The sequence below is a fragment of the Amyelois transitella genome, chromosome 29 (assembly GCF_032362555.1).
Source record: "Amyelois transitella isolate CPQ chromosome 29, ilAmyTran1.1, whole genome shotgun sequence".
NCBI classification, from domain to species: domain Eukaryota; kingdom Metazoa; phylum Arthropoda; class Insecta; order Lepidoptera; family Pyralidae; genus Amyelois; species Amyelois transitella.
In genome coordinates this window covers 5,032,501-5,060,439 of record NC_083532.1, presented here as the reverse complement: position 1 = coordinate 5,060,439, position 27,939 = coordinate 5,032,501, and the positions used below count along the sequence as shown (strand labels likewise).

Below are 27,939 nucleotides of genomic sequence, written 5' to 3'. Positions count from 1 at the left end.
TGATTTTTAGCCTTACATTAGACTAGCTTTTACCAGTGTTTTGTTTCATTGTGAATTTCCAGGAAACTTCCTGGCATTTCCAGGAAATTTCCTGGAAATTCACAATTAATGTGAATTTGTAGGAAACTTCCTAGCCTACGTATGAGAACTGTTTATTTGTGAAAAATAGGTCAATATTACAGCTTCTCGGATAACATTTTATTTAGAAATAGCTTTCGCCTTGTAAGAATCAACAGAAACTAAAGTAGCTTATGTTGCTTCTAAAGGTCTAGTGTGCCAAATTGTATCAAAGGCCGTTCAATAGTTGGGTTTCTTCGTTACGGAAAATATAAATTATTTTACAATATTAATATGGATCATGCACAGATCTGAATCAGACATTATTAAAACATTTGATTACTTAAAAAATATATATTTTGAATATTTGATAAAAGTTGTAGTTAGCCGTCCAAAGGTTATTTAAAAAGGGTGAAATTAACATAGACGGAAAATTAACAATGTCAGCTAAAACATTTCATAAAATTATAATTGATTTGGATAATTAAGTTGAAGGTTGTTTCAAATTGAGTACAAATTTTTATGACAACATTTTCAGAACAATATTATAGAAATATAATAAAACGCGTGCGCGCAGACGAAGAAAAGTCCTTTGAAATAAAAAAAAAAAAATTTGTTTAATTTGTATATTTAAAAAATTTACTGAATCAGATTTTCTTAAACAATGTAATCGCCTTAGTTTTAATTATTATAGACTGTTATACTTCCCGGGTAGCTCTTTTATAGAAAAAAAATATCACAATAACCAAAAAAGTTGAAAAAAAAGAATTTAAAGTATATGTCCATGTCTGTATAAAAAAATGTTAAAATTAAAAAAAAATTGGTTTTAATTTTTACATCACAAATAATAAATTCTAAATATACATACATGGATATAAATTATTTTGAAATAGTTATATATAGCGCAGGCTGTGAGAAGCCTTCATAAAGTCATATAGACAAATAAATTAATAAAATGTAAAATCCGCTTATGCTTAGTTGTACTTAAAATAGATATATTTTTAAACAAGCCATATATAATAATATATATGAATAATATGCATTACCGTATTATGTACAAGTCTTTACATATAAGAGTAATATTTAGTTTTTTTCCTTTATATATCTAGTACAACTTAGCATACCTAAGTGAAAATTGTAATTCTATGTTATCACTGAATTTTATATAAGAATGCATTATAGAAAAATAAAAAAACAAATATCGGTTCATTTAAAATCTAACCAATAAACAACCTTTATGATTGACACACCATTTTGTTAAAAGAAAGATATTATTTATTAGATCATAAAATACAAGCAAACATAATGGACATTAAATTTAATAATATTTAGATTCATTTATAAAACAAAACTTATAAAGATTTTGTGTGGAAACTGATGTCTGATCTGAACTAAGCAAGCATATGTATGTCTCATGAGCCTCTTCCCACGTGGAGTGAAGTACAATTAAATATGATGAACTATAATGATTTTGATATTAAAAAATCAGTGATAACATACTAATATTAAATATAAAAAATAACAGCTTTGTGATAGAATAAAGTTTTCCAAATAAATAGTTAATATTTTTCCATTACTGTTTAAATTAGTATGCAGAATAAATTGGAAATCAAAACTGGTTATTTTTCCTAATTCATTTAAAATGTTCGATACAACGATTTGATTTTATGTCATAAAAGACTTTGAAAACCATAGCAAATTCCTAAAAATTATGGCTAATTATACCTACTTGGCTTTCTTTTTTTATGCGAAGTAATATAAAATACGTAAGTAATTAATACATACATATAATCATTTCTTTATCACTATAAAGATTATTAAGATTTATAGGTAAAGATATGATTATATGTATGTATTAAAGCTTACAAAAATATTATTAAAATTAACTTGGCTTAACCCAATCTTCGTACCCATTTCTTCATTTTCGCTTTGGAAGTTTTTTCTACACTCACCAAAAACCATGGAACCTACTTTCAACTTTCAGATTAAACCACTATAAGTTATTATTTTATTTTATAAGTTCAACATTTTATAAAAAGTTATAACTTAAGGTTTTCCAACCTTTATATGAAAAAAGTAACTTTTTTTTCAATCAATATTTTCTGTATGAATAAAAAAAAATAACCATTGTTGATTAAAAAAAAGATTTTGTAATAAAAAAGTTTAAGACATGTTGCAGTATTGTCTTCTTTAAGAAAATAGCTTTGCCTTTTGAGTCTTAAGCTAGTGTTCCAATTGTGATGGATTTTTAATAAAAAAAAATTTGTCAAAAAATGTTTTTATTTTATTTTCCTTATTATCAGTGCTTTCTCCCTGAAGACGAGTCTGTGGGTGGTCGTGTTTCCGTTAAGTTAACAGTTAGTCAATATTCTTCTTTTTTAACCTTCATAAATTATTATTCAAGCGAAAGTAGGTATGTATTTTTAGGTTAGGTCAGTTTTTTTTTGAAACCTTTAGAAAAACGAAACCGCAGGCGTAAGTAATAAAAAGACACAGAATAGTACCAATAACTTTAATAATAATTCCATAATTACAAATTATTTTTGTGTTATGACCTAAACAAATATTTTAGTCGTTAAAACTAACGTAAGTAGAACAACATTTTTAATAACAATTCATCTCTGTGGTACTTACAGCTATAGTAGAACCGCCTAAATGAGTCCTCGCCCGCGGAGTACAGGGGCGCGGGGGTATGACGACGAAGGGGAACGAAAGAGGTGCGGGCGGCGGTCGAGCGTAGCGTGTAATACAAGGGGCGAAATGTTACTGGACATTTCTTGAGATATGTGACGTCATAGTGGTTAGCGGCAAACAGGTGAAGATTTTTATTAAAAAAATAATAATGGCTATACAAAATTTGAATGAAACAACTGTAAACTATACAACGTGTTCCTTTTGTTATCCCATAACTCCATGGTATCAACGAGACCACGTACATGAATTAAATAGCATAAGCATTTTTCGATTATTGTTATTTTCAAATTTTTATTTTTCATACAAAACAATTCGATAAAAATGTGATTTTATGATATATAGGTATGATATGTAGGTAAAAAAAAGGTAATAAAGTTATGTATGTAATATTTATTTATGCAAAATTTATCAAAATTATAAATCAATCACTTATGTCCATAATATCACTATCACTGGAACTTGATTCTTCACTTTCACAACAGCCATCATCAGAATCATCAGAATCGTCTTGCACATTAATAATAAAATCAACAACTTCATCTAGGACTCCATCATGTTTGCAATATTCGTCTTCGATTTTAATCACGTGTTTAACACAATTCTCCCATTTCTCTTTGGGATATTCAGCAAATAATCTCTCTAATATTTCTTTTTTCTGGTCCAAATTAGAGTCGATACTTTTTTGTGCTAATTGTCCTTTGATATCACCCCAGACCAACTCAATTGGGTTCAGGTCTGGGTGATATGGAGGCAAACGCAATACTTCGTGTCCGTTTCTTTTCAATACCTCGTCAATTTTGTAAATATCTTCTGTGAAATTACTTTTAATTAATTTATATAAGTCATCCTTTCTAAGTTTTTCATCAAAAGGCACGTTATGTCGTCGTAGCCATTCTTGCATAGTTGGCTTGGTAGAAGCCATAGTTGGCTTTTTCTCTTCTCGAACCGAATGATAAGCTGCGTTGTCCATTACTATGACAGAATTTTGCGGTATATTAGGCATGAGCTTTTCATTTATCCATTTACTGAAATTTGCGAAATTCATAGAATCGTGATAATCACCTGTTTTACATTTGGATTTGAATATCACAAGGGCTCCGTCTACAAATCCAATTTGACCTCCACAATGTACGATGATCAAACGGTCCCCTTTACCAATATGAGATAGAACGCCAAGTTCATCCTTTGATTGCCAACATTTTGAAACGTTATGAGACGCGTTTACATAAGTTTCGTCAAGGTATAAAATATGTCTTCCTTCTCTACGATATTTTTTAATAGTATTTAGGTATTTCCACCTCCACGATGTGATATTTGGCTGTTCGATAAGGAGTTTCCTTTTAGATCCGCATTTCTTAAATTTAAAACCTAGATCATGTAATAATAGCCTTAAATATTCCCTGCCGCAGTGTAATATATTCTCTTCTCTAAGTACAGCGTTCAAAGTTTTCAGAGTAGGTATTTTTTTGAAAATTGTGTAAAACTGAGTGACTTTTCTTCTTACCACTCCTTTTGTGAAATCGTCTATTTCCACTCTTTTTCTACGAACCTGTTTTGGTTTTCTCGGTGATTTAAATCTCTCGTTGTCATTTAATGCTTTCCCTTGTTGTACAATTCTAGATACAGTCTTTTCTGATAGTCCAGTAACTTCTGCTACAGTTTTATTTAAAGGTATATCTTGTTTATATTCATCAGAATTTGGGTCGAGTTTCTTTTTTCTAAAATATTCATATACGTTAAACGCCATTTGTTTGCACTGACTATTAATTCTATGTCCGAAAATATTTCGACTCATCTTGAGAATGTAATCTCATGTATAATTTTCACAAGGCGTCCGCAACTGTCAACACGTGTGATCGCTAACCGCGTAGCGAGCGAACTGAGTTTTTACAAGAATGCGTCCGCCGCCCGCACCTCTCTCGGTCCCCTTCGTCGTCATACCCCCGCGCCCCTGTACTCCGCGGGCGAGGACTCATTTAGGCGGTTCTACTATAAAAAAGTTAAGAAATATATATTTTTTAAAGAGAAAGTTGTCATTACCATGAGTGAGATCTTCAAAATATGTATGTAAGGCAAAAAGAAATAATATGTAGGTATGTACTTTTTTAAAACAAGACAGAATTTCTACAAACGATTGTAAATCTATCCCGCGGCGCGGCGACTCAGATTTCAGATGTGATACTTTTAATAATATTCAAAGTCTAATTATAAAATCTCTGTCATAATAAACAAGACCATTTACCAAAAAAAAAAAAATGTTTGCCAATAACCATTATCGCCGCCAGTAATAATGAAAAAAAAATTTTTTTTTTAAATTCTATCCACTAATGCAAATCGATATATTTCTTAACTTTTGGCGCGCATTTTACATAAGTATTTATGAATCAATACAACCGAAGTTGCAAATGTTGGAATTGATGAATATCTTCATGAGCGGTCCGGCGCGGTAAGAGAAATTTTCTCTTTCATAAATATTCATGAAAGATAAATCGGTCGACAAGAAGTTCGCTGTAGGTTTGTCTGAAAAATAATACATAAAATTAACCATTGAACCAGCATTTACGAAAAAGATAAATGGAAGATATATAGGACTACTCCATCTCCTACCCATAGATGTCGTAAAAGGCGACTAAGGGATCGGCTTACAAATTCTTCTTTTAGGGCGATGGTCTTGCAACCTGTCACTATTTGAATGTCAATTCTAACATTATGCCAAAGAGCCACGTTCACGTGGCTTTTAAGTCTTTTTAAGACTGATGGCTCTGTCTACCCTGCAAGGGATATAGACGTGATGATATGTATGTATGTAAGTTTCCATACTGGACTTGTAGCAAAGAAAAAACCTTGTGTATGCTAAATGCTCGGATAATGAATTGGGGATATTCTTTTGGACATTGGAGCAACCTGTCACTATCTGTAGATAATCTCAATTCCGTCAAAATTATGTGTGTATGCAAAACCATATTTTATTTCTTTCTTTTCAATTACCTGTAGGATCCACAATGAACGTCGGTAGCTGAGTGATGTCTGCGAAGGTGAAAGCCGAGCAGACCTGCATGGTGTCCGCGTGTTTGATGTTCATGGTCAAGCGCACCAGGGCTGTGAAGATAGTTTATAGGTACATCATCACTACATAGTATAATACAAAGTCACTTTCTCTGTCCTTATGTCCCTTTGTATGCTTAAATCTTGATTCTTCTTACATACATACATAAAATCACACCTCTTTCCCGGAGGGGTAGGCAGAGACTACCTCTTTCCACTTGCCACGATCTCTGCATACTTCCTTCGCTTCATCCACATTCATAACTCTCTTCATACAATTGATTCTTCTTGATGCGGTTTTCAATAGATAAAGTGATTTAAGAGGAAGTTTTATATGTATAATAACATCCATTAAATAGTGGAGAAATACTGTTATTTTTGCGGTTTCTAATGTGATGTCGTTAATTATCAGTTTTTCCGTTTACATTGCAAACGCAGGTTGAACGATACGAGATTTGTCAAGATAATGTAGGTACTAATTATTTGTACACATTGAAAAGGTCTACAGAAAACTCCGCGATGGTACCTATATGCCTATCTGTCATGGATATCCCATAATAACATTTTTTCTCATTTACTTTTTACGACAATCAGCATTGCACCAGTTCAAGCAAAGCCGGGGCGGGTCGCTAGTCGATTAATATGTATATTAATGCGCGCTGGACGCTCTCCTGTGTGGTTCTCATGGTTTTCGCGCCTCGGCTAAATGGCGGTCAGTGTTGCCAGTATGATTTCCCAAAAAAGGACTGTTGACTTTCTGAAAAAGTACGGTTTTCAACTTCAAGGTACGGTTGGGTCGGGATTCTGCAAAAACTAGATTTTTTTCCTTCGAGTTGGCTGTCTGCGATCATAGGTTAGAAAAAAGCGATATAATATAATTGATTTACAAATGAATTTGTTCGATATTGGCAATCGGTAATAATATTCTACTATATTATCTAGTTCTTGCAGAAGTATCCCGACCCGTATGGTTTTGCTGAAATGTTGAAAAATGCTCGTAAAATAATAATTTAACTTACCACGAGTTTATAAATAAATAACTTGCTAATACATGCTTGAAGCTTCAATAGTTTGGATATGTTTCATTCTGTCTGTATCAATTGTCTTCATTTCTATCTGATTCATTGTGTTCTGTGCATTCCGCAAACTTTTACTTTGACCGTTTACAGAGTATATACGTTCACAATATTAATAATTTTCTTATTAAAAATGTAGGTAAGTATAGGTAGAAAAGAAAGTTATGAAACAAAAATATTGAAACAAAGTATAATTTCGTATTATTGAATATCAAATATTAGAATCACATGCATTCATACAATTGGCTAGGTGCCAGCCTTCGGAAAAATATTTACAAAAAAATATTCATTACTTTAAATTCGCGCGAAAACAGCCGGTCACGTCACATTACAATTTCTCGCCAATCAGTGAACGCTGTTTGAAACTGACAGGTGACGTTTTGCTTGACATTTTCTGTGAGATGTATGTGACGTATCACAATATATCCACAGATAAAAAAGACAAATCTATTTTGCGAAAATAAAATATTTAAAATTTCTTATAAAGCGATATCTATTGTGCCATTATTCTTTGGTTACAAGCTATCTCAAGTATCATATTTAACATATTTGATGTTTCATCGTTACAACTATCAAATAGCCAATTACTTAAATGAATTTATGTGATATACGTAAATACTCCGGAATTTTCTAAATTCGGTTGTTAATTCACAAGATGGCAACCCCAACAAAACATTAAAAAAACAGGATTTTTAGCATCAAACTTATCTGTTTCATTTTGACGCTAGTGGTGATTATTAATTTTATATGTCGACCAGAAATATAGCAGACTTTGCCACACTGCGGATAAAAAAAGCAACAAAAAAAAAATAACTGGCAACAAGGCTAAAAAAAATGTTACCATAACCCGACAATATTCAGTAATCAGTGTTGCTCTATGGTCTTGCTTGTTCTTACATCTTCTAAAATAAGTCTGATTATATTTGACAATTTGACAGTTTACTCAATATGACATACCTATTTGGTGTTGCTTTGCTAAAAAAGGACTGATATAAAATATATATTTACGAAAATGAACACTATTTTAATCAACAGTTTTGGCTACTCAAAAATTTCATTGAAACACTTATATTTTTATGGTATTTTAACAATTGTTAAGTCAACAAATAACAATCACATTAATTTCTTTGCATGTATTTTTAAATCAAAAAGAAAATATAAATTTATATTTCGCTTTTTTATTTTTTATGGTAACCCTGAAAATCATATCATGTCATGGCGTCGGATGATTTAGCATCTTTTTAGCATTTAATGTTTTTTATAGCATATGTTATATAAAAACAATTCCAAATTTACAAAGTTAAATAATCTTAGCAAATTCTAATTTGTCTCACATAGCCAAATCGCCTCTATCGCGACTATGAAGTCGCCCTATTAAAAAGGGACAGCCGGCCCCCGTACTACCTATCTCGCTCGGGTCGTTTTTTCGCTAGGTATCTATCAGTTATCAATCCTGTTTAGGGTATAATGTTATTGTGTAAAATGCATAATTAGCGCCCTCGTTGACAGGTCTGCAATATTTCTGGTCGACCTATAAATAATTTATTATATCAAACGTCCAAGGCGATTAAATATAGTTCTACCCTTGACCATCAGATCGGAACAGATAGTTTGAAAAATTTTAAGTTGTTTGTCAGTATCTATTTAATAAGAATGAATGAAAGGCAATAAACCACACCTTGGCTGTGGTGATAAGAAAAGAAATAGCATTGTCATTTAGTCACACAACTTTGCCTTCTTGCCATGCAAACAAAAATCATGCATGAAAAATGCAAACCATCATCAACATCAACTTACCTTGACTAAATGTTTCTTCCGTCTCGAGATTCGTATTGTTTTCTCAATCAGTTATGTGATTATCCGAACAACAGAACACAGTACTTTATATTAAAACCAAATTCTAATCATACCTTGTGAAAATAAGTTATCTTTAAATATTTAGTTCGATCTCGGTTTCAGATTGACTATTTGACATTTGGTGATAATCCCGCCAATTCTTTGAGTCCTGCAGACCGCAGACTATATTTTGTTTTTTTTTTTAAGTTCATCGTTTCTTAATAAGAAAGGCAATGAATGTAATCCAAACAGCTAAGTCTTATTTGTTTGGAAGAAAAAAGTTTTTTGAACACAAATTCAGAATGTTGAGCAAAACATAAAAAGGCGATTTTTTATTGTTTTTTACCCTTTGTAGGTTGTAGTGAAAAATAAACTACTAATATGGAAAAGGTACGAAAAAGGTACGGTCTGCACTGAGGTACGATAGTGGTACGGTTGTGTGATGAATAGTACGGAAAACCGTACTTTTTGGTACGGTCTGGCAACGCTGATGGCGGTAAAACACAACGCAATGACCTGCTAAATTATGACGGAAAATCCTCATAAATAAATTAAAAAATATTAATATTTAGGTATATAACCTTTTTAAAGTTTCACAGATTATACATGCGCAGAAGTAAAATTTATTTTATGGCGCGAATAATATTTGAGCGGTTGAGCCTATCAGAGCGCGCGATTTGAACCCGCGAACTAAACTCCGCTAGTGTGCTACCATTATGAACGAGATAGCAGGAGAATTTTTGTGTTTGGATTTTAAGTTTAATGTACTTTTGTTAGGGTAACAAATAATAAACTAAACTAGGAATGGCGCTTATTTTCAAAATATATTTAGAGATTTTTAAATCGATCCGAATCGTTGGCGGATGTATCGATTCACAAAAAAAATACAGTTCATAAAGATCGATTTCCGAAAAATCGATTTGTTACCATATCAGTGTCAGATCAGGTACTTTGAAATGAGGATTTTGTTTCAAAATGAATTTATTTATTACATAATAAAGTTAAAGCTCCCAATAACCAAAAATATAATCGAATGACGATTTTCTAGGGTGAAGCATAGATAGACCCGCAAGGGAGATAGACGTGACCATATGTATGCGTATGTATGTAAGCATCGATTCCCTGAATCCATTTAAAAAATAGATCTTTTGGTATAGAAAAATCGATTCTTCGATTAATCGATCTCAGATCACATGTTACCGTACTCAGACACATTAGAAAATGTAGTTTTTTTCTTGTTTATCACGAAATAATACGTAACTTTAAAAGTAAAGGACATAAGTATTTGTAAATGTTCTTACGGTAAACAGCTCTGTAGTTGAAGTGGAAATATTCGTCTTCACGTCCAGATTGATGGCGGATCAGAGTCCTCTTCGACTGCAGGTCCAGGCTCGGGCAGTCTATGGTGATCACTGACGTGTCAGTCTTCACGTTGAAGCTACGACAGAGAAAAATATAACAGTTTAATATAGGTAGATTACCTGGTGCCCATCGGCGCGACTTGTGTTTAAAACGAAGCTTGAAATCCAATCTTGAACAAATATCGCCAACATAATGATTAAGCATATTAAAAAAATATATATCCTAGGTAGATAAATAAGTAATTGCAAAAGACTAACGTACTGTGCCGACCCCACGTAGAAAAAAGAAGAAGAATATAGGTAGATACATATTCTACGTACATACATGTAATCACGTCTATATCCCTCGTGGGGTAGACAGAGCCAATAGTCTTAAAAAGACTGATAGGCCACGTTCAGCTGTTTCGCTTAGTGATAGAGTTGAGATTCAAATAGTGACGTTGTTGCTAGCCTGTCGCCCAAGAGAAGAATCCCAAGTTTATAAGGGATAGGCCCTTAGTCGCCTTTTATGACATCAACGACATACATAACTATTAGTATTGTAACAGTAATACAATTTCACATAAGTACAATATAGGTACCTAGAAATGCACAATGCATCACTTTGGTGCTATAAATTCCTTCAAAAGTATTATCATGTTTTTACGGAACTAAACTGATTTTTTAAATAGCTATCACTACATAGTATAAAACAAAGTCGCTATTTTAGTCTGTTTGTCTGTATGCTTAAATCTTTAAAATTACGCAACGGATTTTGATGCGGTTTTTTTGTAACAGGTAGAGTGATTCAAGAGGAAGGTTTTTATGTATAATTTTTTCCGAATTTTGCACCCGTGCGAATCCGGGGCGGGTCGCTAGTTAAGTATAAAATTCTCCAAAACGAATACTCACAAGAACTCGGAAACGAAGCACTTATCATGATTCCTAACGATCAGATTTCTGTCTATGTATGAAGAATTGAAGTATGGAGTCTCGAATTTGAACTCGCCCACCACATATTGGGGGGCGATCGGGCCATTGAGCTGTCGGCTACACCCGGAGTTCGCTGAGAAATTGTCCGTGAGACATTTAAGGTCATTGAGAGCGCATGGTCTCACTATTTGGTTAGGGCCTGAAAGAAAAATAAACAATTAATATGATTGCCGTGTGGTTCCCGGCGTCGGTATAAAAAAGAATAGGACCACTACATCTCATTTCCCATGGATCTCGTAAGAGGCGACTAAGGGAGAGGCTTATAAACTTGGGATTCTTCTTTTAGGCGATGGGCTAGCACTGTCAGAATTTGAATCTCAAGTCGTAAAGCCTAACAACTGAACGTGGCCTATCAGTCTCTTCAAGACTGTTGGCTCTGTCTACCTCGCAAGTGACAGGTTGCTAGCCCATCGCCTACAAGAAGAATCCCAAGTTTATCAGCATTCCCTTAGTCGCCATTTACGACATCCATGGGAAGATATATATGGAGTGGTTCTATTCTTAAATGCCGGGAACCACACGGCTCTGTCACAAACCTGCGTGGACCAAAGTAATGGCGACAGCAAAAATAATACTTTTCACAAACATGTCGAGAAAGTTTTGGCGATAGCACGTCTCGATAATCAGAACACACTAGCACAACTTAACAAAAATAAAGCTATTTATCAACTAAATATGTACTGTCTCAAGACAGACTTCTGGAATGCTCAAATTTATAGACTTTATACAGTTGTGTCAATAAATGTGTGTTATTGATGATACCTATTTTGCGTTGTAATCTGTAATTTATAGGGAAGTGGTTTTTCTTCAGTTTTTGGGGTACTTCCAGTGATGCAAAGATTCTTCTTGATGTGGATATGATAAATGATACATTAAATATATAAGTACGTGATAAAATACACAGATTGAGTTAGCCTCGAAGTAAGTTCGAGACTTTTGTCACGAGATTCTTACTCAGATGCTATCATTAAATTATAATTTTAATTAAGTGTATTAAAATTAAATTTATTAATTAAATTATAACTTTTATTAAAAATTTATAATAAATACTAACAAAGATAAACATCTAAGAACCAGGCCAATTACAAAATTTTCTTTGTCATTGTGGACAGGATTCGAACCCGGGACCTATTGCGTCACAGACAAGCATTACCGCTGCGCCACAGAGGCCGTCAAAATAACTCCTGAGGCAACATATAAATGATACCAATGTATAGTCGAAAATGGGAAAAATGTGTACCTACAGTGCTGTAGTGAACTTACTAACATATGTATATGTGATTCTTGTAGTCGACGGGCTAGCAACCTGTCACTATTTGAATCTCAATTCCATCACTAATGCCGTATAGTTCCCGGCACCAATACAAAAAAGAATAGTGCCACCCCATCTCTTTCCCATGGATGTCGTAAAAGACGACTAAGGGATAGGCTTACTAATTTGGGATTTCTTTTTTAGGCGATGGGCTAGCAACCTGTCACTATTTGAATCTCAATTCTATCATTCAGCCAAATACTTAGCTGAATGTGGCCATTCAGTCTTTTCAAGACTGTTGGCTCTGTCTTCCCCGCAAGGGATATAGATGTGACCATATGTATGTATGTTCCATAACTAAATAAGCTGAACGTGGTCTTTCAGTCTTTTGGCTGTTGGCTCTGTCTATACCGTAAAGGGTGTAGACGTGATTATATGTATATTTGTACCTACTATTTTGTAAATAATCATATTATGGAACATTATTTCGTAATGCGATCGTTCTTACCATTTATTTAGAGAAATAAATTTATTTCAAAGCTTATACACGTTCGAGTTTCAACAAAGAAATGAAAACAATTAAAAATATGATTAATGCCATTATTATTATCCACTGATTCTTGTCAAGTTGTTTAATTAAAAAGACGTCATTGTATATTTTGTTCAGTGGACGTCAGTTTGAATTACGTATTTCAAAGTAATTTCAAATTAGGCATGTAGGTATACAGTTGTCAAATACTAAACGCCTCATTAGACTTATAATTTGGAGCACACTTAAATACATAAGACGTAATTAGACATATTCCGTAAACATTATTAAGAATTTGCCATTTCGTTTAACCGTTTTATGTTAACGCTAGAGAAATCTTAGATTTTTTAATGTGTAGCGGGAGCGATGATTTGACTCGACCGCCACCAAAGTGAAGATCTTCCGCCAGGCTAGGTGTTATGCCTGGGGAACCGCGGCTCCAACGATGTTGTGTCGGAGGTTGTATAATATAATTCCAATCCGTGAAATCTTTGCTTGCGCGATTTAGGTTTTTCGCTGTTTTTGATTGATAGCGTCGCGTTATTTTATTTTTTATTCATGTGGCGTATAGATTTCGACACAAACGTGTATTTCATGCATAGTAAAGTTAATTTAGTCTTATTTAAGACAACGTAACTAACTCAATTTTAATTGGGATCAGCCCATACACGCATACGTTTTTCTTAACTCTCTATAAATGTGCCGTGTGGTTCCCGGCATATAAGTGAATCCTACCCATGCATGTCGTAAAAAGCTACTAAGGTAAAGGCTTATGAAGTTTGGATTCATCTTGTTAGCAATGGGCTGGTAACCTGTCACTATTTGAATCTCAATTCCATCTTATGCTAAACAGCTGAACGTGGCTTTTCAGTATTTTCAAGACTGTTGGCTCTGCCTACACCGCAAGGGATATAGACATAATTATTTGTATAAGTACATTTTAAAATATATTTTAAGCATTAAAAAGTGTAAAATAAATCATGAGAAGAATTTTGCTATTAATCATAGTTTAGGTATTTCAGAAATGCAGTTTCAAAAACAGATATATTATTATGTTTGTTTAACTTTATTTTTTAAAGAATCTAAACGATTTGACTTTGAATACCTTCCTAAATATAATCTCGTCTATATCCCTTGCGGGGAAAGCAGGGCCAACAGTCTTAAAAGACTGACAGGCCACGTTCAGCTGTTAGGCTTATTGATAGAATTGAGATTCAAATAGAGACAGGTTGCTAGCCCGTCGCCTATAAAAAGAATCCTAAGTTTATAAGCTTATCCCTTAGTCGCCTTTAACGTCATCCATGGGTAAGAAATGGAGTGGCCCCATTATTATGCCTATCCCTTAGTCGCCTTTAACGTCATGCATGAGAAAGAAATGGAGTGGTCCCATTCTTTTTTATATAGGTACCGAAAACCACACGGCTCTACTTACATTGATTCTTTTGTAAATAAATGACATTTTGCATTTTTTAAACATTATATCATTATAGTACCTACTTATTTCAATGTGAGTTTACATTGAAATATAGCTTTAGTGCACACAAATTATTTACTTAGCGATTGAAACAAAACATTCTTATTTTGTGAGTCACAGTTTCTGACAAATGTAAAAATAATGCGATAGGTAATTATAGAGGACACCAATAACTAGACATAAGCAACGTTCATCTGTTGCGGGGTAGATAGAGCCGACATGCTTTAATTAACTTGGCAGATCTAATTATATACATACATACATATAATCACGTCTATACATCTTGCGGGGTAGACAATGACTTCTGTTCGTGATAGAACAAGAAATAAAATCTTGATAAATTGGTAGACTTCTTCTGTAAGTTGGAACAAAAATGACAGGCCACGTTCAGCTGTTTGGCTGACAGGTTGCTAGCCCATCGCCTTAAATGAGAATCCTAAGTTTAAAAGCCTATCCCTTAGTCGCCTCTTACGACATCCACGGGAAATGAGATGGAGTGGTGCTATTCTTTTTTAAATCGGTGCCGGCAAAAAATAAATAAACATATAAAGGCTTAAAAATCATTTAATCATAACTATCGTACATTAATTATATCAATAATAATATTAATTGTTTAAATACAAAGGTATTTGACACTGCGACACTCCAAAAGCGTTATACAATTATATTAAATGCAGTTTATATAATTCTTTTATATAATTTTACAATACGCAAGAACACTGACAGCAAAAAGAGACCGCGTCTTTTTATTTCTTATTGAAACGATTTTTTTTCAAATCCTGATTTATTTGAACAAAAAGACTACCGTTATATACTTTTTCAAAAAAAAAAAAAAACATCTTGCGTTGTAAAAATATATAAAATTTAATATACCGATTTCAATGTTTCGCAAAAGGACAAGACATTACAATATTCAGGAAAAACAGACCAAAACACCATCACGTAAAAAAAAATCTATCATATTTGGCTTAGCGGAAACAGTGTTTTAATCTGCGATACAATTTTTCTAACAAATAAATGGCTACATACAGATTGACACACGTAAATGAGATTCTTACATATAATTTAAAAGAAAAACTGTATGTATATATACTACGTATAAGAACAAAATTTATTTTTCAATCACACGTCTGTCATTTTGACATTTAAAATGATTATAAACTAAATGTGATAAATTACTTTTTTAAATTTACACGACATAAAAAAATCCATCGATACTCACATCACATTGAAACCGGTATATTTTTAAATAACCAAAGAAAAAAAAGATTACAAAATATCGAGACAGCGTTTAAAAAAAAACAACCCGCCTTACATGTTAGTAACCGACGGTTGAAGCGTTTAAAAAAAGAAGTGTGTGTGTGATAGTGAATTATTTTTGTTTTTTCAATATTTTACATTCCTTAAAAAATAACATTAGTTTCGTATATTATAACCATAATTTAATATGAAAAAAAAAACACAATGTTTCGTTTCCACTCTCAACCTATCCTTACAAATTCAATATACAAACACAACTTGACTGACTGACTGACCAAGTTAGTCAGTTTCTGACAATAAGCGAACAATCTTCGGAGTATTTTTACACACAAAAAGCAACAGGTCAACATTATTATACTTTTAAATCTCAATTATGTCTCGTTTACATGGATTTAGTTACTTGTATGAGATTTTTTTTGAAGTATTATTATAATCGACCTCTAATGCTTGATTGATGTGAAATTGATAGTAACTGAATCCATGTAAACCATAGCTAACTATCCACAATATTAAATAACAAATTTATTAAAGAAAAGCGCTGAAGAAATCCTATTTTTCTTTAAACATCAGTATGAAATTCGGACTAAACATTCGCTATATTAATTTCTATTCATAATTTATTAGAACAAACTTTTGTGTTATAAATGAACCATTTGTAAACAAATAATATTATATAAGTAATTGCTTCTTTTTTAATCAATCTTTGATTGCGTCTTTTTCACTTGTCAATGTAATATGTTCTGTGACAACAATGAACTCTCAACGGCAATTTATTTTAAAAATATTGTCAATTACAACGAAATTCACCGAAAATGCTATTATAGGTCCTTCTATTCTTATTTACGAATAAGTTACTGGAATGCCTGGATTTGGGCCTAGTCGTTCTAAGATAAAGGGACATTTCGGCAAATCTATTTATCTAATGTCATATACAGATTTAAACGTTCACTAGGAGATTTCAATCCTGACTCAAAGGCACACCAACCAATGCGAAATACACATTACAATATACATATCTGATCATTTGAGTACATTATATCGTTAATTTTATCAGTAAATTCGTGAAGTGATGTGAATAAATTAAGGTTTGTTATGTGAAGACTAGCTCTTCCCGAGTCTTCGGTTTAGTGGGAATTCCTTAAATTTTGACATAGTTTATTTATGAATTTTAATAAAGGTTAACAATCTTGAAATGTCTTTAAAAAAATATACCTTTCTAAACCAAAGTAAGAACAAAAGTTGTAGTAATTGATTATGACATCGTTAAACTTAATCTTGCTTTTTCATCACTTGGCTATTAATTAATATAAAACAATGTATTTACCAATAACGACATATCAGGATTGATAATCTTTATTAAAGTAACTAACGATATAGATAACAATAGCAAAACTATCGAGATGGCTTCTTTATAATATAAACTGATTTGCGTAAAACAAAACATGGCCACAAAAAATCCACCAATTAGATTTAATAAACAAAGAATTGAGCGTTGTCATTGGTCAATTCGATTATACTTTTTATTTTTTAAGTCTCTTAAATAGAACTTGAACTAATTAGAACTGACAGCATGAGAATTATAAAAAATAATTACGCTCTTTATTAAACAGAAATAAAAACATGTTAGAAATGACTGTTAGAAAAATCTTACAGCTAAAATGGAATCGCGACTTTTTTGAAGGGCACTTAATAATTATGCTTCGTTCACTAGGACTTAGCAACTAAATTGAATTTATACCACAATAAAAAATATTGAGATAAATCCTGGTAGGCCAATATACGGTCGAATCAAAGAAAACTTTAATTTAAAAAAAATGCTTACAGGACCGACTTGCACACATCGGGTGAGCCTAGAAGTAAAATCGAGACTTGTTTTATGAGACGCCGAAGGATACTACATTTAACAAAAAAATGTAAGTAAGTAAATTCTTTATTCTTCACTAAAGGAGTACATTACAAATATAAAATGCTTATATAAAGAAAAAATCCTGGCATCAAATGTTGAAAAACAGAGAAACTGATGCTTTCAAGTTACTTATTCTTTAATTAATTTTCACATCTGCCACCACAATTTTTATTCAGTAAAGATTACTAATATTATTTATCCACATTTATTAGGAAATAGCTCGAAAAAAGAAGATACAAAAAATAAACTTCGTGGAAGTCCGAAAATTTCCCATTTAATCAGTTTTAAATAGTACTAATAAATTAGTTAGTTTAACGTTATTTTATCCTGTCATCTGTCTCTTATTTACTGAAAGAGATATCTCAAGAAATAAGCAGAATCCACTTCTTGTGTTTACCATTTTTGTGTTATTTGTGTGCACGAGTTGGTAAATACATTTAGTGATTAGCTTCAGACGTTTAGTTGCTAAGTCCATGTAAACAGCCAACCACAGCCTAAACAATAAAAATGCATAGACATTCATTCCACACAATTTTATCCATCTTTTTTTTTTGTGTAAATTATCTTGTTTCCCATGAGAGTAGACAGAGACTGTATAGCATTTCCACTCTCCTGTTTTTAACTCTCCCATTTTTGTTTTCAAAAAATCCTGTTAACTGATGCACAGAGCTCAGTAATAGCGCTGGTGTTATTTGCTCTTCAAAGACTGGGAATGTATATTTATAATATACGAGAATTTTATATATAAGATTAACAAACTAAACAGATTGGATCAGAACAAGAGTAACATATATGTCATCAAATATAATATTGAAATAACATATAAGTAACATAGTTTATTTTTGTTAAAAACGGTTTTATGAATTTATTCTTGTTATATTAGTTTTAAATACAAGGCGTCGGCCGTGTTTCGCCCGCGTGACAAAATTACTTTGTTTTTTTTTTCTTTAAATAATGGATCTCCATTATATATGTCATTTTCGAAACGGCTAGAGTAATTATGACGATACTTCTGCCAATAGATAGCTGAAATAAGTTCTACACCATCCGACATTACTTTTAAAACCAAACGTTTAAAGAAATCAAAAGAACGACAACAACTAAAATCACGCGTGCGAAGTCGCGGGCAATTGTGGCAACAAACGTAATTTCTTATAATAAGACACTTACACACCATATCCAAGTCAAATCCACTCTTTACAATCATATTTATAAGCGTGCGCTAAGAGTGAATGAAAAACTACCATTTACTACCATTTTCTACCACGCAGTTGTGTGACTGGACAAAATATAAACACCATTAAAGTAGTTAAAAATATTTTATTAAAAATACAATATGTTAAAATGCCAATATTGATTGTGCACCTAATTTTAGTTAAACCACTAATTAAGCGTTTAGTTTGGTACACTATTGTTCTTTTTTTTTTCTATAAAAATTTAAGGTTTTTTTTTCAATTAATTTACAACATAGATGTTATATCCAATGTTTAGTCTTTTTAAAACAAGTTTGGTTAAAGTAAAGTTAAACTCAATGTTGGATTATTTTCATTGTAGTTTTTTTACACACAGATAACCTATAAACAACATCTGTGGTAGTTTTTATTACTACCATAGTAGTTTTTTCCCGCCCAGTCACACAACTGTCACATATACTTGAAACGGGACCAATACAAAAAGATCTGTACAAACATACATACAGCCTTATTCCTACACATACCGACATCCGAATATACAAGCTTTTTTTTGGCGAAAATCTTAAACGGGTCGCATGTCGGTCAAGCCGTTTCGGAGGAGTACAGGAACGAACATTGTGACACGAGAATTTTATATAATAATATGTATGTAACGATAATCAAAATCTTATCTGATTCCGCAAGCATTGCATCGATGATATTTATAAGTTTCTTACAACAAAATAAGTATTATTAAAAAAACTACCACATTTTATTATAAATTTTATTTTAGACACTCTGACATGGCAACACTTACTCATGGTGATATTCACACCGAAAAAGTTAAAATTTCAAATTTTGTCCGAACCGGGATTAGAACCTGAGAGCGTGCGACCCGTTCAACATTGCCACTCACAACTATTTCCTTAGACTAAATCAGCGCGCGCGCACCTTACTTTACCCTTTCATCATTACAATTCTTTGTTCCATTATATTCAATACCTTAATAAAATTTAATGTTTGACGTCTATTTAAAACGGTGCAGTGTAGTTTTTTCTTTGCGTTTTGGAAGCGTCAGTAGATAAGACTTAAGTTATGTTGACTTCATTTTTATATTTTTATTTATTTAAACTTTATTAAGCACAATTAATATCCTAGAAGCATTATCTACCAGACAATTTTGAAATCTATTTAAAAAAAAACAAGTCAAACATTAAATTTTATTTACAAAACAATCACAAATTATCATTTCTATGAGCTTGACTCTTCAGTCCGAAACTAAATACAATTCAAATAGCGAAAACCAACTACGTATTCACGGACACCGTCCACCCAGCTAGGAATAAAGACGTGAGATTTCATATCTCAAGAGAATGACTAAAGGATGAACGTACGATAAATACGTAGAGTTAATTATCGCGACTTTAAATAAAAAAGTAACATAATTATTACATTAGGGGTCTGTCTAAAAAAATGCAATATTTCCGAGAACTGTGTACACTATTTCTATAGAAAAAAAATGTTTGTTCAACAAATCCACCAAGAAATAAGCCCTTTATTTAATAGGTGTCAAATATTGACTGATAATTTCTTTTGAACAAAATTTTTGTTCGGGGAATTAGTGTTTCATACATATAGTCACGTTTATATCACTTGCGGGTTAGGCAGGGCCAACAGTCTTGATAACATTGATAGGCCACGTTCAGCTGTTAGGCTTGATGATAGAATAGTGACAGGTTGCTAGCCCGTCGCGTAAAAGAAGAATCCCAAGATTATAATCCTCTTTAGAAAATTCTTGGAATTTATAATGAAACTGATCAAACGCTGATCTGACTGACTGACGTACAAAATACAACCGAAACTAATGGATGTAGGAAGTTTAAATTTGCTTAATATATTCCTTAGGTATCGTTAAAACAAGACTTATCACCAATTAACAACAGTATAATCTGTTTGAGGTATACCTGACATGTGCTAAACTTAATATGAACAGCTCTCGAAAACATTGCGAATTAGATATTTTTATACGGGAAAGGTACCTCTATATTGTAAGGCTTAAACGGGGCATATGTTTAAGGGCTTCGGCAGTGCAAATGGACGAACAGAGGAGCGGGCGCATATTTTGTTAAAAAAAAAAGATATAAATACTTTATCTGTAACAGTCAACATGTTATAGGCAATAACATTACAACATTACGCTTATATACATAATCGTTACTATTTATGTAATCATTAATATACATATTGTTGCTAAAAACACAGTGACTTGCTGCTTTTTACTGAATTATCTAGTTCCTTTATTGTTTGCCAGTTGACTGGGAAAGATCCCTTCATGGGATAAGTCCGCCATTGCAAGTGATTTTGTTTCTTTTATAACTATGTACTTACTATTTTCTTGTTACTGTGTAAATTTCTATGCAATAAAGATATTACAAACATAGTTTTTCGGGAACAATGATGACACATACATATAAAAGAAATAAATTAATTGTTTTCACACAATGACGCAGCGGTTTAGAAGATAATGTTATATAATAAGAAGATTTAAAATTAAATTACATCGTTTTTAAGTTAACAGTTTTATTTAAAACTTATTCACCTTATTTGTTAGAAACATAATTTCCTATCGACTGCGCCGTTACCTGATTCATCATAGAAAAACTATTTGTCACCAAAACAAAAACGAGACACAATTAGGTTACACACAATCTCTATAAATTGAAGTGAATTTGTTACAAAATGAAGAAAAATAAAACTGCCATACCGACTGCGCCAATTCATGATTCACATTAATAAAGTCGTCAACAATTGTAATAACATATACCGTATGCGCCGCGTGTCCCCCCCCCCCCTGCCTCCCTGCCCCCCTACCCGCCGGTCTGCGTGTGCCGCGAGCACGTGCGCGCGCGCCGCCGCCGCCGCTACGTGTGCGCGCGCGCACCAGTTTCCTCGCGCTGCTTGCTGATGTACACCTGCCAAGTTGTATATTTTGTTATTTGTTTTGTTTTTGTTTATTCACACGTACATACATATAATCAAGTCAATATCCTTTGACGGGTGGACAGAGCCAGCAGTCTCGTAGTCATTCAAATCTATAAAACACAACTGAGAAATCACGGTTTCATTATAAGAAACATCGGTTTTCTCACATAAATTCTGTTTTCTCGTGAGAAACTCACCTATAACAGCCGGTACTTGCTGACGGGGAGTCTTTTAGGTGAGGCCGCAACCATTAAAAACTAAAAAACACAGCCGAGAAATCACGGTTTCACCATATGAGAAACATTGGTTTTCTCACATAAATTCTGTTTTCTCGCGAGAAACTCACCTGTAACAGCCGATACTTGCTGACGGAGAGGTGTTTGAGGTGAGGCTGCATCATCTCTCCCATTGCGAACGTGAACGCGACCATACAAAACTTTTGAACATTATCAAGAAACCCGTGTTTTTTTCGCGAGAAACCACGGAATTGCCGCGAGAAACTCACCTGTAACAGCCGATACTTGCTGACGGAGAGGTGTTTGAGGTGAGGCTGCATCCTCTCCTCTCCCAATGCGAACGTGAACGCGACCATACAAAATACGGCCGCTTTACGAACCGCCGAGTTCTGATGATCCGCCAACTGTGAGAAACAAATAATTGATTAATTTAAAACATACAATAAAATAAAATACAATTATCATTTATAGAAAATTCAATGCGACAACGAGGCAAAACATATATTTAATATATAAAATTCTCGTGTCACAATGTTCGTTCTCGTATTCCTCCGAAACGGCTTGACCGATTCTCATGAAATTTTGTGAGCATATTGAGTAGGTCTGAGAATCGGCCAACATCCATTTTTCATACCCCTTAGTGATAAGGGTTGTCCACACTTAACATTTTTTTTTTAACTAAACATAGTTAAAAGTTATTTATATGGAAAAACAACGTTTGTCATACTAGCTGTCGGCGGCTATACGGCCTCTGTGGCGCAGCGGTAGTACGCTTGTCTGTGGCACCGGAGGTCCCGGGTTCGAATCCCGGCCAGGGCATGATGAGAAAATAACATTTTCTGATTGGCCTGGGTCTTGGATGTTTATCTATATAAGTATTTATTATAAAATCGTTGAGTTAGTATCTCGTAACACAAGTTTCGAACTCACTTCGAGGCTTACACAATCTGTATAATATATATACATATATATATGTAATTCACGTCACCTGCCCGACTCCCTCCATGAGCTGAGACACGGTCTCGTCGGTGAGCTCCCCCCCGCGCGCCTTGGCCACCTCCGAGGCCAGCTTGAGCGCGCACAGCGACGTGGGGTAGCCGCGCGTGCGGATCACCGGCTTCAGCAGCGCCAGCACCTGTGGTGGGGTGGGGGGGCAAATTGTGGAGTGTGAATGGGATACATTTTATATATATATATAATAATGACCAAAATAACTATTGACTTGGACGAAGTCGCGGACGGCCTACAGTTATTTATTATATATACATATACAGTCTTGGCCAAAAGTATTGAGCACCTTACAAATTTCGCTCGATCACGGTAATTATGGGAGAAACCCAAATCTATTGTTTAAGTATTCTTTTGTCGGTTATCTACAAAGATTTTAAAATAATGACTTATGACGCAGCTTGCAATAAAACACCTGGGTGCAATAATATGTGTCTTTTACAATTTTTGTATTTATTTTTTAGTTCGCTACCATCGCTCGTTGTGACAAAATCCAGTGATCTAGTGCGCCTTTGGTATTTTATTTCAAAGTTTTAAGTGTTATAGTTGCGATATGCCAAAACGAAACGAACTTTCTTTAGAAAAACGAGTGCAGATACAGCTTCTGCATGAGCAAGGGAAATCACAAGTAGAGATTTCCAAAACTGTGAAATGTTCGCGCCGATCCGTGCAATATGCTATTCAGCGATTCTCTGCCACCGGATCACATCAAAATAGACCGAGAACCGGGCGCAAACGCATCACCACAGACCGTCAGGATCGTCAGTTACTGAGAGAGTCATTAAGAAACAGTTAAAAAACATCTTCAGAGCTCGCTGCTGAGTTTTCAGAACAAATAAAGAAAACAATTTCTGCTCGAACTACTCGTAGAAGACTTCAAGAAGCTGGTCTGAAAGGCTGTAAAGCTAGGAAGAAGCCATGGCTCTCCGACAGCAACAAAAAAGCTCGGTACAAATGGGCCTTACAACACCGAACTTTCACCGCTGAAGATTGGTCAAATGTTGTGTGGTCAGACGAATCAAACTTTGAGGTGAGTAAGTCAATTTAATGCCCTCACAAAATAATATAAAATGGTTTAAATTCTAAACGCATAGAGGAAGTTCTTTTTATTTCCGGAACTCAATATTTTTCTCTTTATTGCAGATTTTTGGTACCTACACCTGGTATGACCTTTGTGCGTCGCCGGGTGGGCGAAGAATTTAAGCCAGAGTGTGTGGTCCCAACCGTAAAATACGGCGGCGGCAGTATAATGGTCTGGGGTTGCATGACCGATTCTGGAGTTGGCGAATTGTTCGTGTGTGAGGGCCGCATGGACTCTTCTAAGTACATAAATGTGCTAGAAACTGCGTTGCTGCCTTCATTCACGAAACTTTTCGGTGACACGAACATGGATAGTGTTAAATTCCAGCAGGATAACGCGCCTTGCCACAAATCTGCCCGCACTATGACATGGTTTCGGGAAAATAGCATAGAGCTTCTTGACTGGCCTGCCCAGTCGCCAGATCTGAACCCCATAGAACATTTATGGGGTTTATTAAAGCGTCGAGTTAGGCGCCACATAATTAACAACAGAGAAGAATTGAAACGCTACCTGCGCCTTGAATGGAACGCGATTACTGCTGAAGACTGTAAAAATCTTGTTAGCTCTTTACCAAAAAGAATTTCTGCTATAATTAAGGCAAAGGGCGGACCCACAAAATATTAATTTTCAATTAATAAATAGTAAAATAAACCATTAAAAAACGTTTTGTTTTATTTCTATTTGATACTCAGCATAAAACTGAAAGATGTCATGGGTGCTCAATACTTTTGGCCAAGGCTGTATATATATATATATATATATATATATATATCTCCGTCTGCGTGAAATAGTTATTTTGGGCATCATTGAAGCCCTCAAGGATGAATAATTTCCCCGTTTTTTTCACATATTCCATTATTTAGCTTATATATAGTTGCAGCGTCATGTTATATAGCCTAAAGCCTTCCTCGATAAATGGTCTATTCCAATTCGGACCAGAAGCTCTTGAGATTAGCGCGTTCAAACAAACAAACAAACTCTTCAGCTTTATAATATTAGTATAGATGAATAAAATAGACTTATTTTCTGAAAATTGGATACAAGGCATCACATATTGACGTCGCATCACTTAAATCTTATTATAACTACTGTCGCTTCCAAAGCGCACGAAAGCGAACAAACTACACTGCAACACTTTCACTGAACGTCAATTTACGAATATAGATATTTTAAATCTAAATCGCGGACGAATGCACATTGTCCATGTTAAAAAAAAACATGAATGAATGTATAAAGTAATGATTTCAATAATAATGTTTCATTCATATAAGAATATATGTCAAATGTTAATCTTAATATAAAGAAGAAAAAAAAATCTATCAAAACCTGAACACGTCGAGTTTGCATGAATAGAGTTATCAATGTGGATGAAGCGAAAGACGTATGCAGAGATCAAGGCAAGTGGTAAGATGTAGTCTCTGCCTACCCCTAAAAGGCGTAATTTTTATATAAAAAGTAACTAATCTATGTCTAAGCATGTCGAACCAACACGCCAAAAGTATCACCCGCTCATTCCCACCTTATATCCAAATCTGAGAAAATCTCGATAGCGCGTTTCAGACTCACCTGTTGCGCGGGCAACGCGTGCGCTATGTGCGGCATTCCCGCGTCCACCGCCCGCATGACCTCCTTATTGAGAGCTCCGTACGCGTTGATCAGCTTTAGTAATATGAGGTCAAAATTGAAAACTTACTATGTCAAAATATGCCTAAACACCTTTTCTCTTTATATAATAAACCTGAGAAAATCCTAAAAGCGCGTTTCACCTACACTCTTTATACATAATCCAACCCAACATCTAACTAAAAGCTACCTACGTCTAAGCATGTCGAACCAACACGCCAAAAGTATCACCCGCTCATTTCCACCTTATATACAAATCTGAGAAAATCTCGATAGCGCGTTTCAGACTCACCTGTTGCGCGGGCAACGCGTGCGCTATGTGCGGCATTCCCGCGTCCACCGCCCGCATGACCTCCTTATTGAGAGCTCCGTACGCGTTGATCAGCTTTAGTAATATGAGGTCAAAATTGAAAACTTACTATGTCAAAATATGCCTAAACACCTTTTCTCTTTATATAATAAACCTGAGAAAATCCTAAAAGCGCGTTTCAACTACACTCTTTATACATAATCCAACCCAATATCTAACTAAAATCTACCTACGTCTAAGCATGTCGATCCAACACGCCAAAAATATCACCCGCTCATTCCCACCTTATATCCAAATCTGAGGAAATCTCGATAGCGCGTTTCAGACTCACCTGTTGCGCGGGCAGCGCGTGCGCTATGTGCGGCATTCCCGCGTCCACCGCCCGCATGACCTCCTTATTTAGAGCTCCGTACGCGTTGATCAGCTTCAGTAATATGAGGTCAAAGTAATCTAGCCACTGTGGTCTTGTCTCTGGTCTCCGGCACAGCCATATTAGGACTTTGACAGCTTCGGCGGCGGCGCGCTCGTTGGCCGTGCCCCAACCTGGGGAAATAGTAATATATATACACGTAAATATTTAAATAAATAATTTTCGCGTGGTTCCCGGCACCAATGAAAAACAGAATAGGACTCCTTCTCTTTCTCATGGATGTCGTATAAACGAGTAAAGGATAAGAGTATAAATTTGGGATTCTCCTTTTAGGCGATGAGCTAGCAACCTGTCACTTTTTCAATCTCAATTCTAGCATCAAACCAAAAAGCTGAACGTGGCCTATCAATATTATCAAGATAGCCGGCTCTGTCTACCCCGCAAGGGAATAGACTTGACTATATGTATATACCGAGTGTTTTATGACACTGTATGAAATATAGTATATTTAATTCCTTGCGAAAAAGAAGAAAATTTGAGGGAACATCCCGAAATTCTTTAGTACAAAAGCGATAATTTTTGCTGAAATCTTATTACTAGAATACTATTTTATAATGAAACTTGGAATGAAAAATCACATGTAAACTAAACACAAAAGGAATTGACTGCCACTTGTTCTGTTTTACCGACAACACCTACTAACTGTCAGCGCCATCTATTAGCAAATAGTATTAATTAAACTTAGTTAAATCAGAAATGTTTCTTATTCATACTTAAAAAGGGAAAGTGTATTAGTATGTAAGCTCATCATGACAAAAATTTTCGTGAAATTTAACACACACATAATCCTACCACCTAAATAAATGAAATGTGTATGTATGTCTGTAACGCTATCTCACCAGAAGACTGCTGCTGAGCGTTGCCTGCTTACATACTAATACCATTTCCCTTTTTAAGTATGTATTCATACTTAAATAAGCTCTTCATGACAAAAAATTTTCGTGGAATTTAACACACACATAATCCTACCACTTAAATAAATGAAATGTGTATGTATGTCTGTAACGCTATCTCACCAGAAGACTGCTGCTGAGCGTTGCCTGCTTACATACTAATACCATTTCCCTTTTTAAGTATGTATTCATACTTAAATAAGCTCTTCATGACAAAAAATTTTCGTGAAATTAAACACACACATAATCCTACCACTTAAATAAATGAAGTGTGTATGTATGTCTGTAACGCTATCTCACCAGAAAACTGCTGCTGAGCGTTGCCTGCTTACATACTAATACCATTTCCCTTTTTAAGTATGTATTCATACTTAAATAAGCTCTTCATGACAAAAAATTTTCGTGAAATTAAACACACACATAATCCTACCACTTAAATAAATGAAGTGTGTATGTATGTCTGTAACGCTATCTCACCAGAAAACTGCTGCTGAGCGTTGCCTGCTTACATACTAATACCATTTCCCTTTTTAAGTATGTATTCATACTTAAATAAGCTCTTCATGACAAAAAATTTTCGTGAAATTAAACACACACATAATCCTACCACTTAAATAAATGAAGTGTGTATGTATGTCTGTAACGCTATCTCACCAGAAAACTGCTGCTGAGCGTTGCCTGCTTACATACTAATACCATTTCCCTTTTTAAGTATGTATTCATACTTAAATAAGCTCTTCAT

General features: G+C 34.1%; 3 protein-coding genes across 9 annotated transcripts in view; 1 reads left to right on the top strand and 2 right to left on the bottom strand.

Annotated features, from left to right (window-relative positions):
• LOC106131755 (fibrohexamerin) overlaps positions 1–11,737 on the bottom strand; it is a 33,136-nt gene extending 21,399 nt beyond the window's left edge. The window contains exons 1-5 of the mRNA XM_060952646.1: positions 11,578–11,737; positions 10,961–11,180; positions 10,010–10,146; positions 5,740–5,850; positions 5,134–5,271 (exon numbers count right to left, since the gene is read on the bottom strand). Coding sequence (XP_060808629.1) covers positions 5,134–5,271; positions 5,740–5,850; positions 10,010–10,146; positions 10,961–11,180; positions 11,578–11,629 — 658 coding nt within the window. The 5' untranslated portion in view covers positions 11,630–11,737. The remainder of the gene's footprint in view (positions 1–5,133; positions 5,272–5,739; positions 5,851–10,009; positions 10,147–10,960; positions 11,181–11,577) is intronic.
• Positions 11,738–14,970: 3,233 nt separating this feature from the next.
• The window catches only part of LOC106138583 (uncharacterized transmembrane protein DDB_G0289901), a 429,961-nt gene continuing 416,992 nt past the window's right edge, over positions 14,971–27,939 (top strand). The window contains exon 1 of the mRNA XM_060952684.1: positions 14,971–14,982. The gene's annotated coding sequence lies outside the window, so the exon portion shown is untranslated. The remainder of the gene's footprint in view (positions 14,983–27,939) is intronic.
• Positions 21,491–27,939, bottom strand: part of LOC106131767 (CLIP-associating protein) — a 63,630-nt gene continuing 57,181 nt past the window's right edge. For all 7 annotated transcript variants that reach the window (XM_060952814.1, XM_060952811.1, XM_060952808.1 and 4 more), the window contains 4 exons: positions 26,206–26,417; positions 22,841–22,987; positions 22,122–22,256; positions 21,491–21,606 (listed from right to left, as the gene is read on the bottom strand). In XM_060952814.1, the coding sequence (XP_060808797.1) occupies positions 21,556–21,606; positions 22,122–22,256; positions 22,841–22,987; positions 26,206–26,417 (545 nt within the window). In that variant the 3' untranslated portion in view covers positions 21,491–21,555. The remainder of the gene's footprint in view (positions 21,607–22,121; positions 22,257–22,840; positions 22,988–26,205; positions 26,418–27,939) is intronic.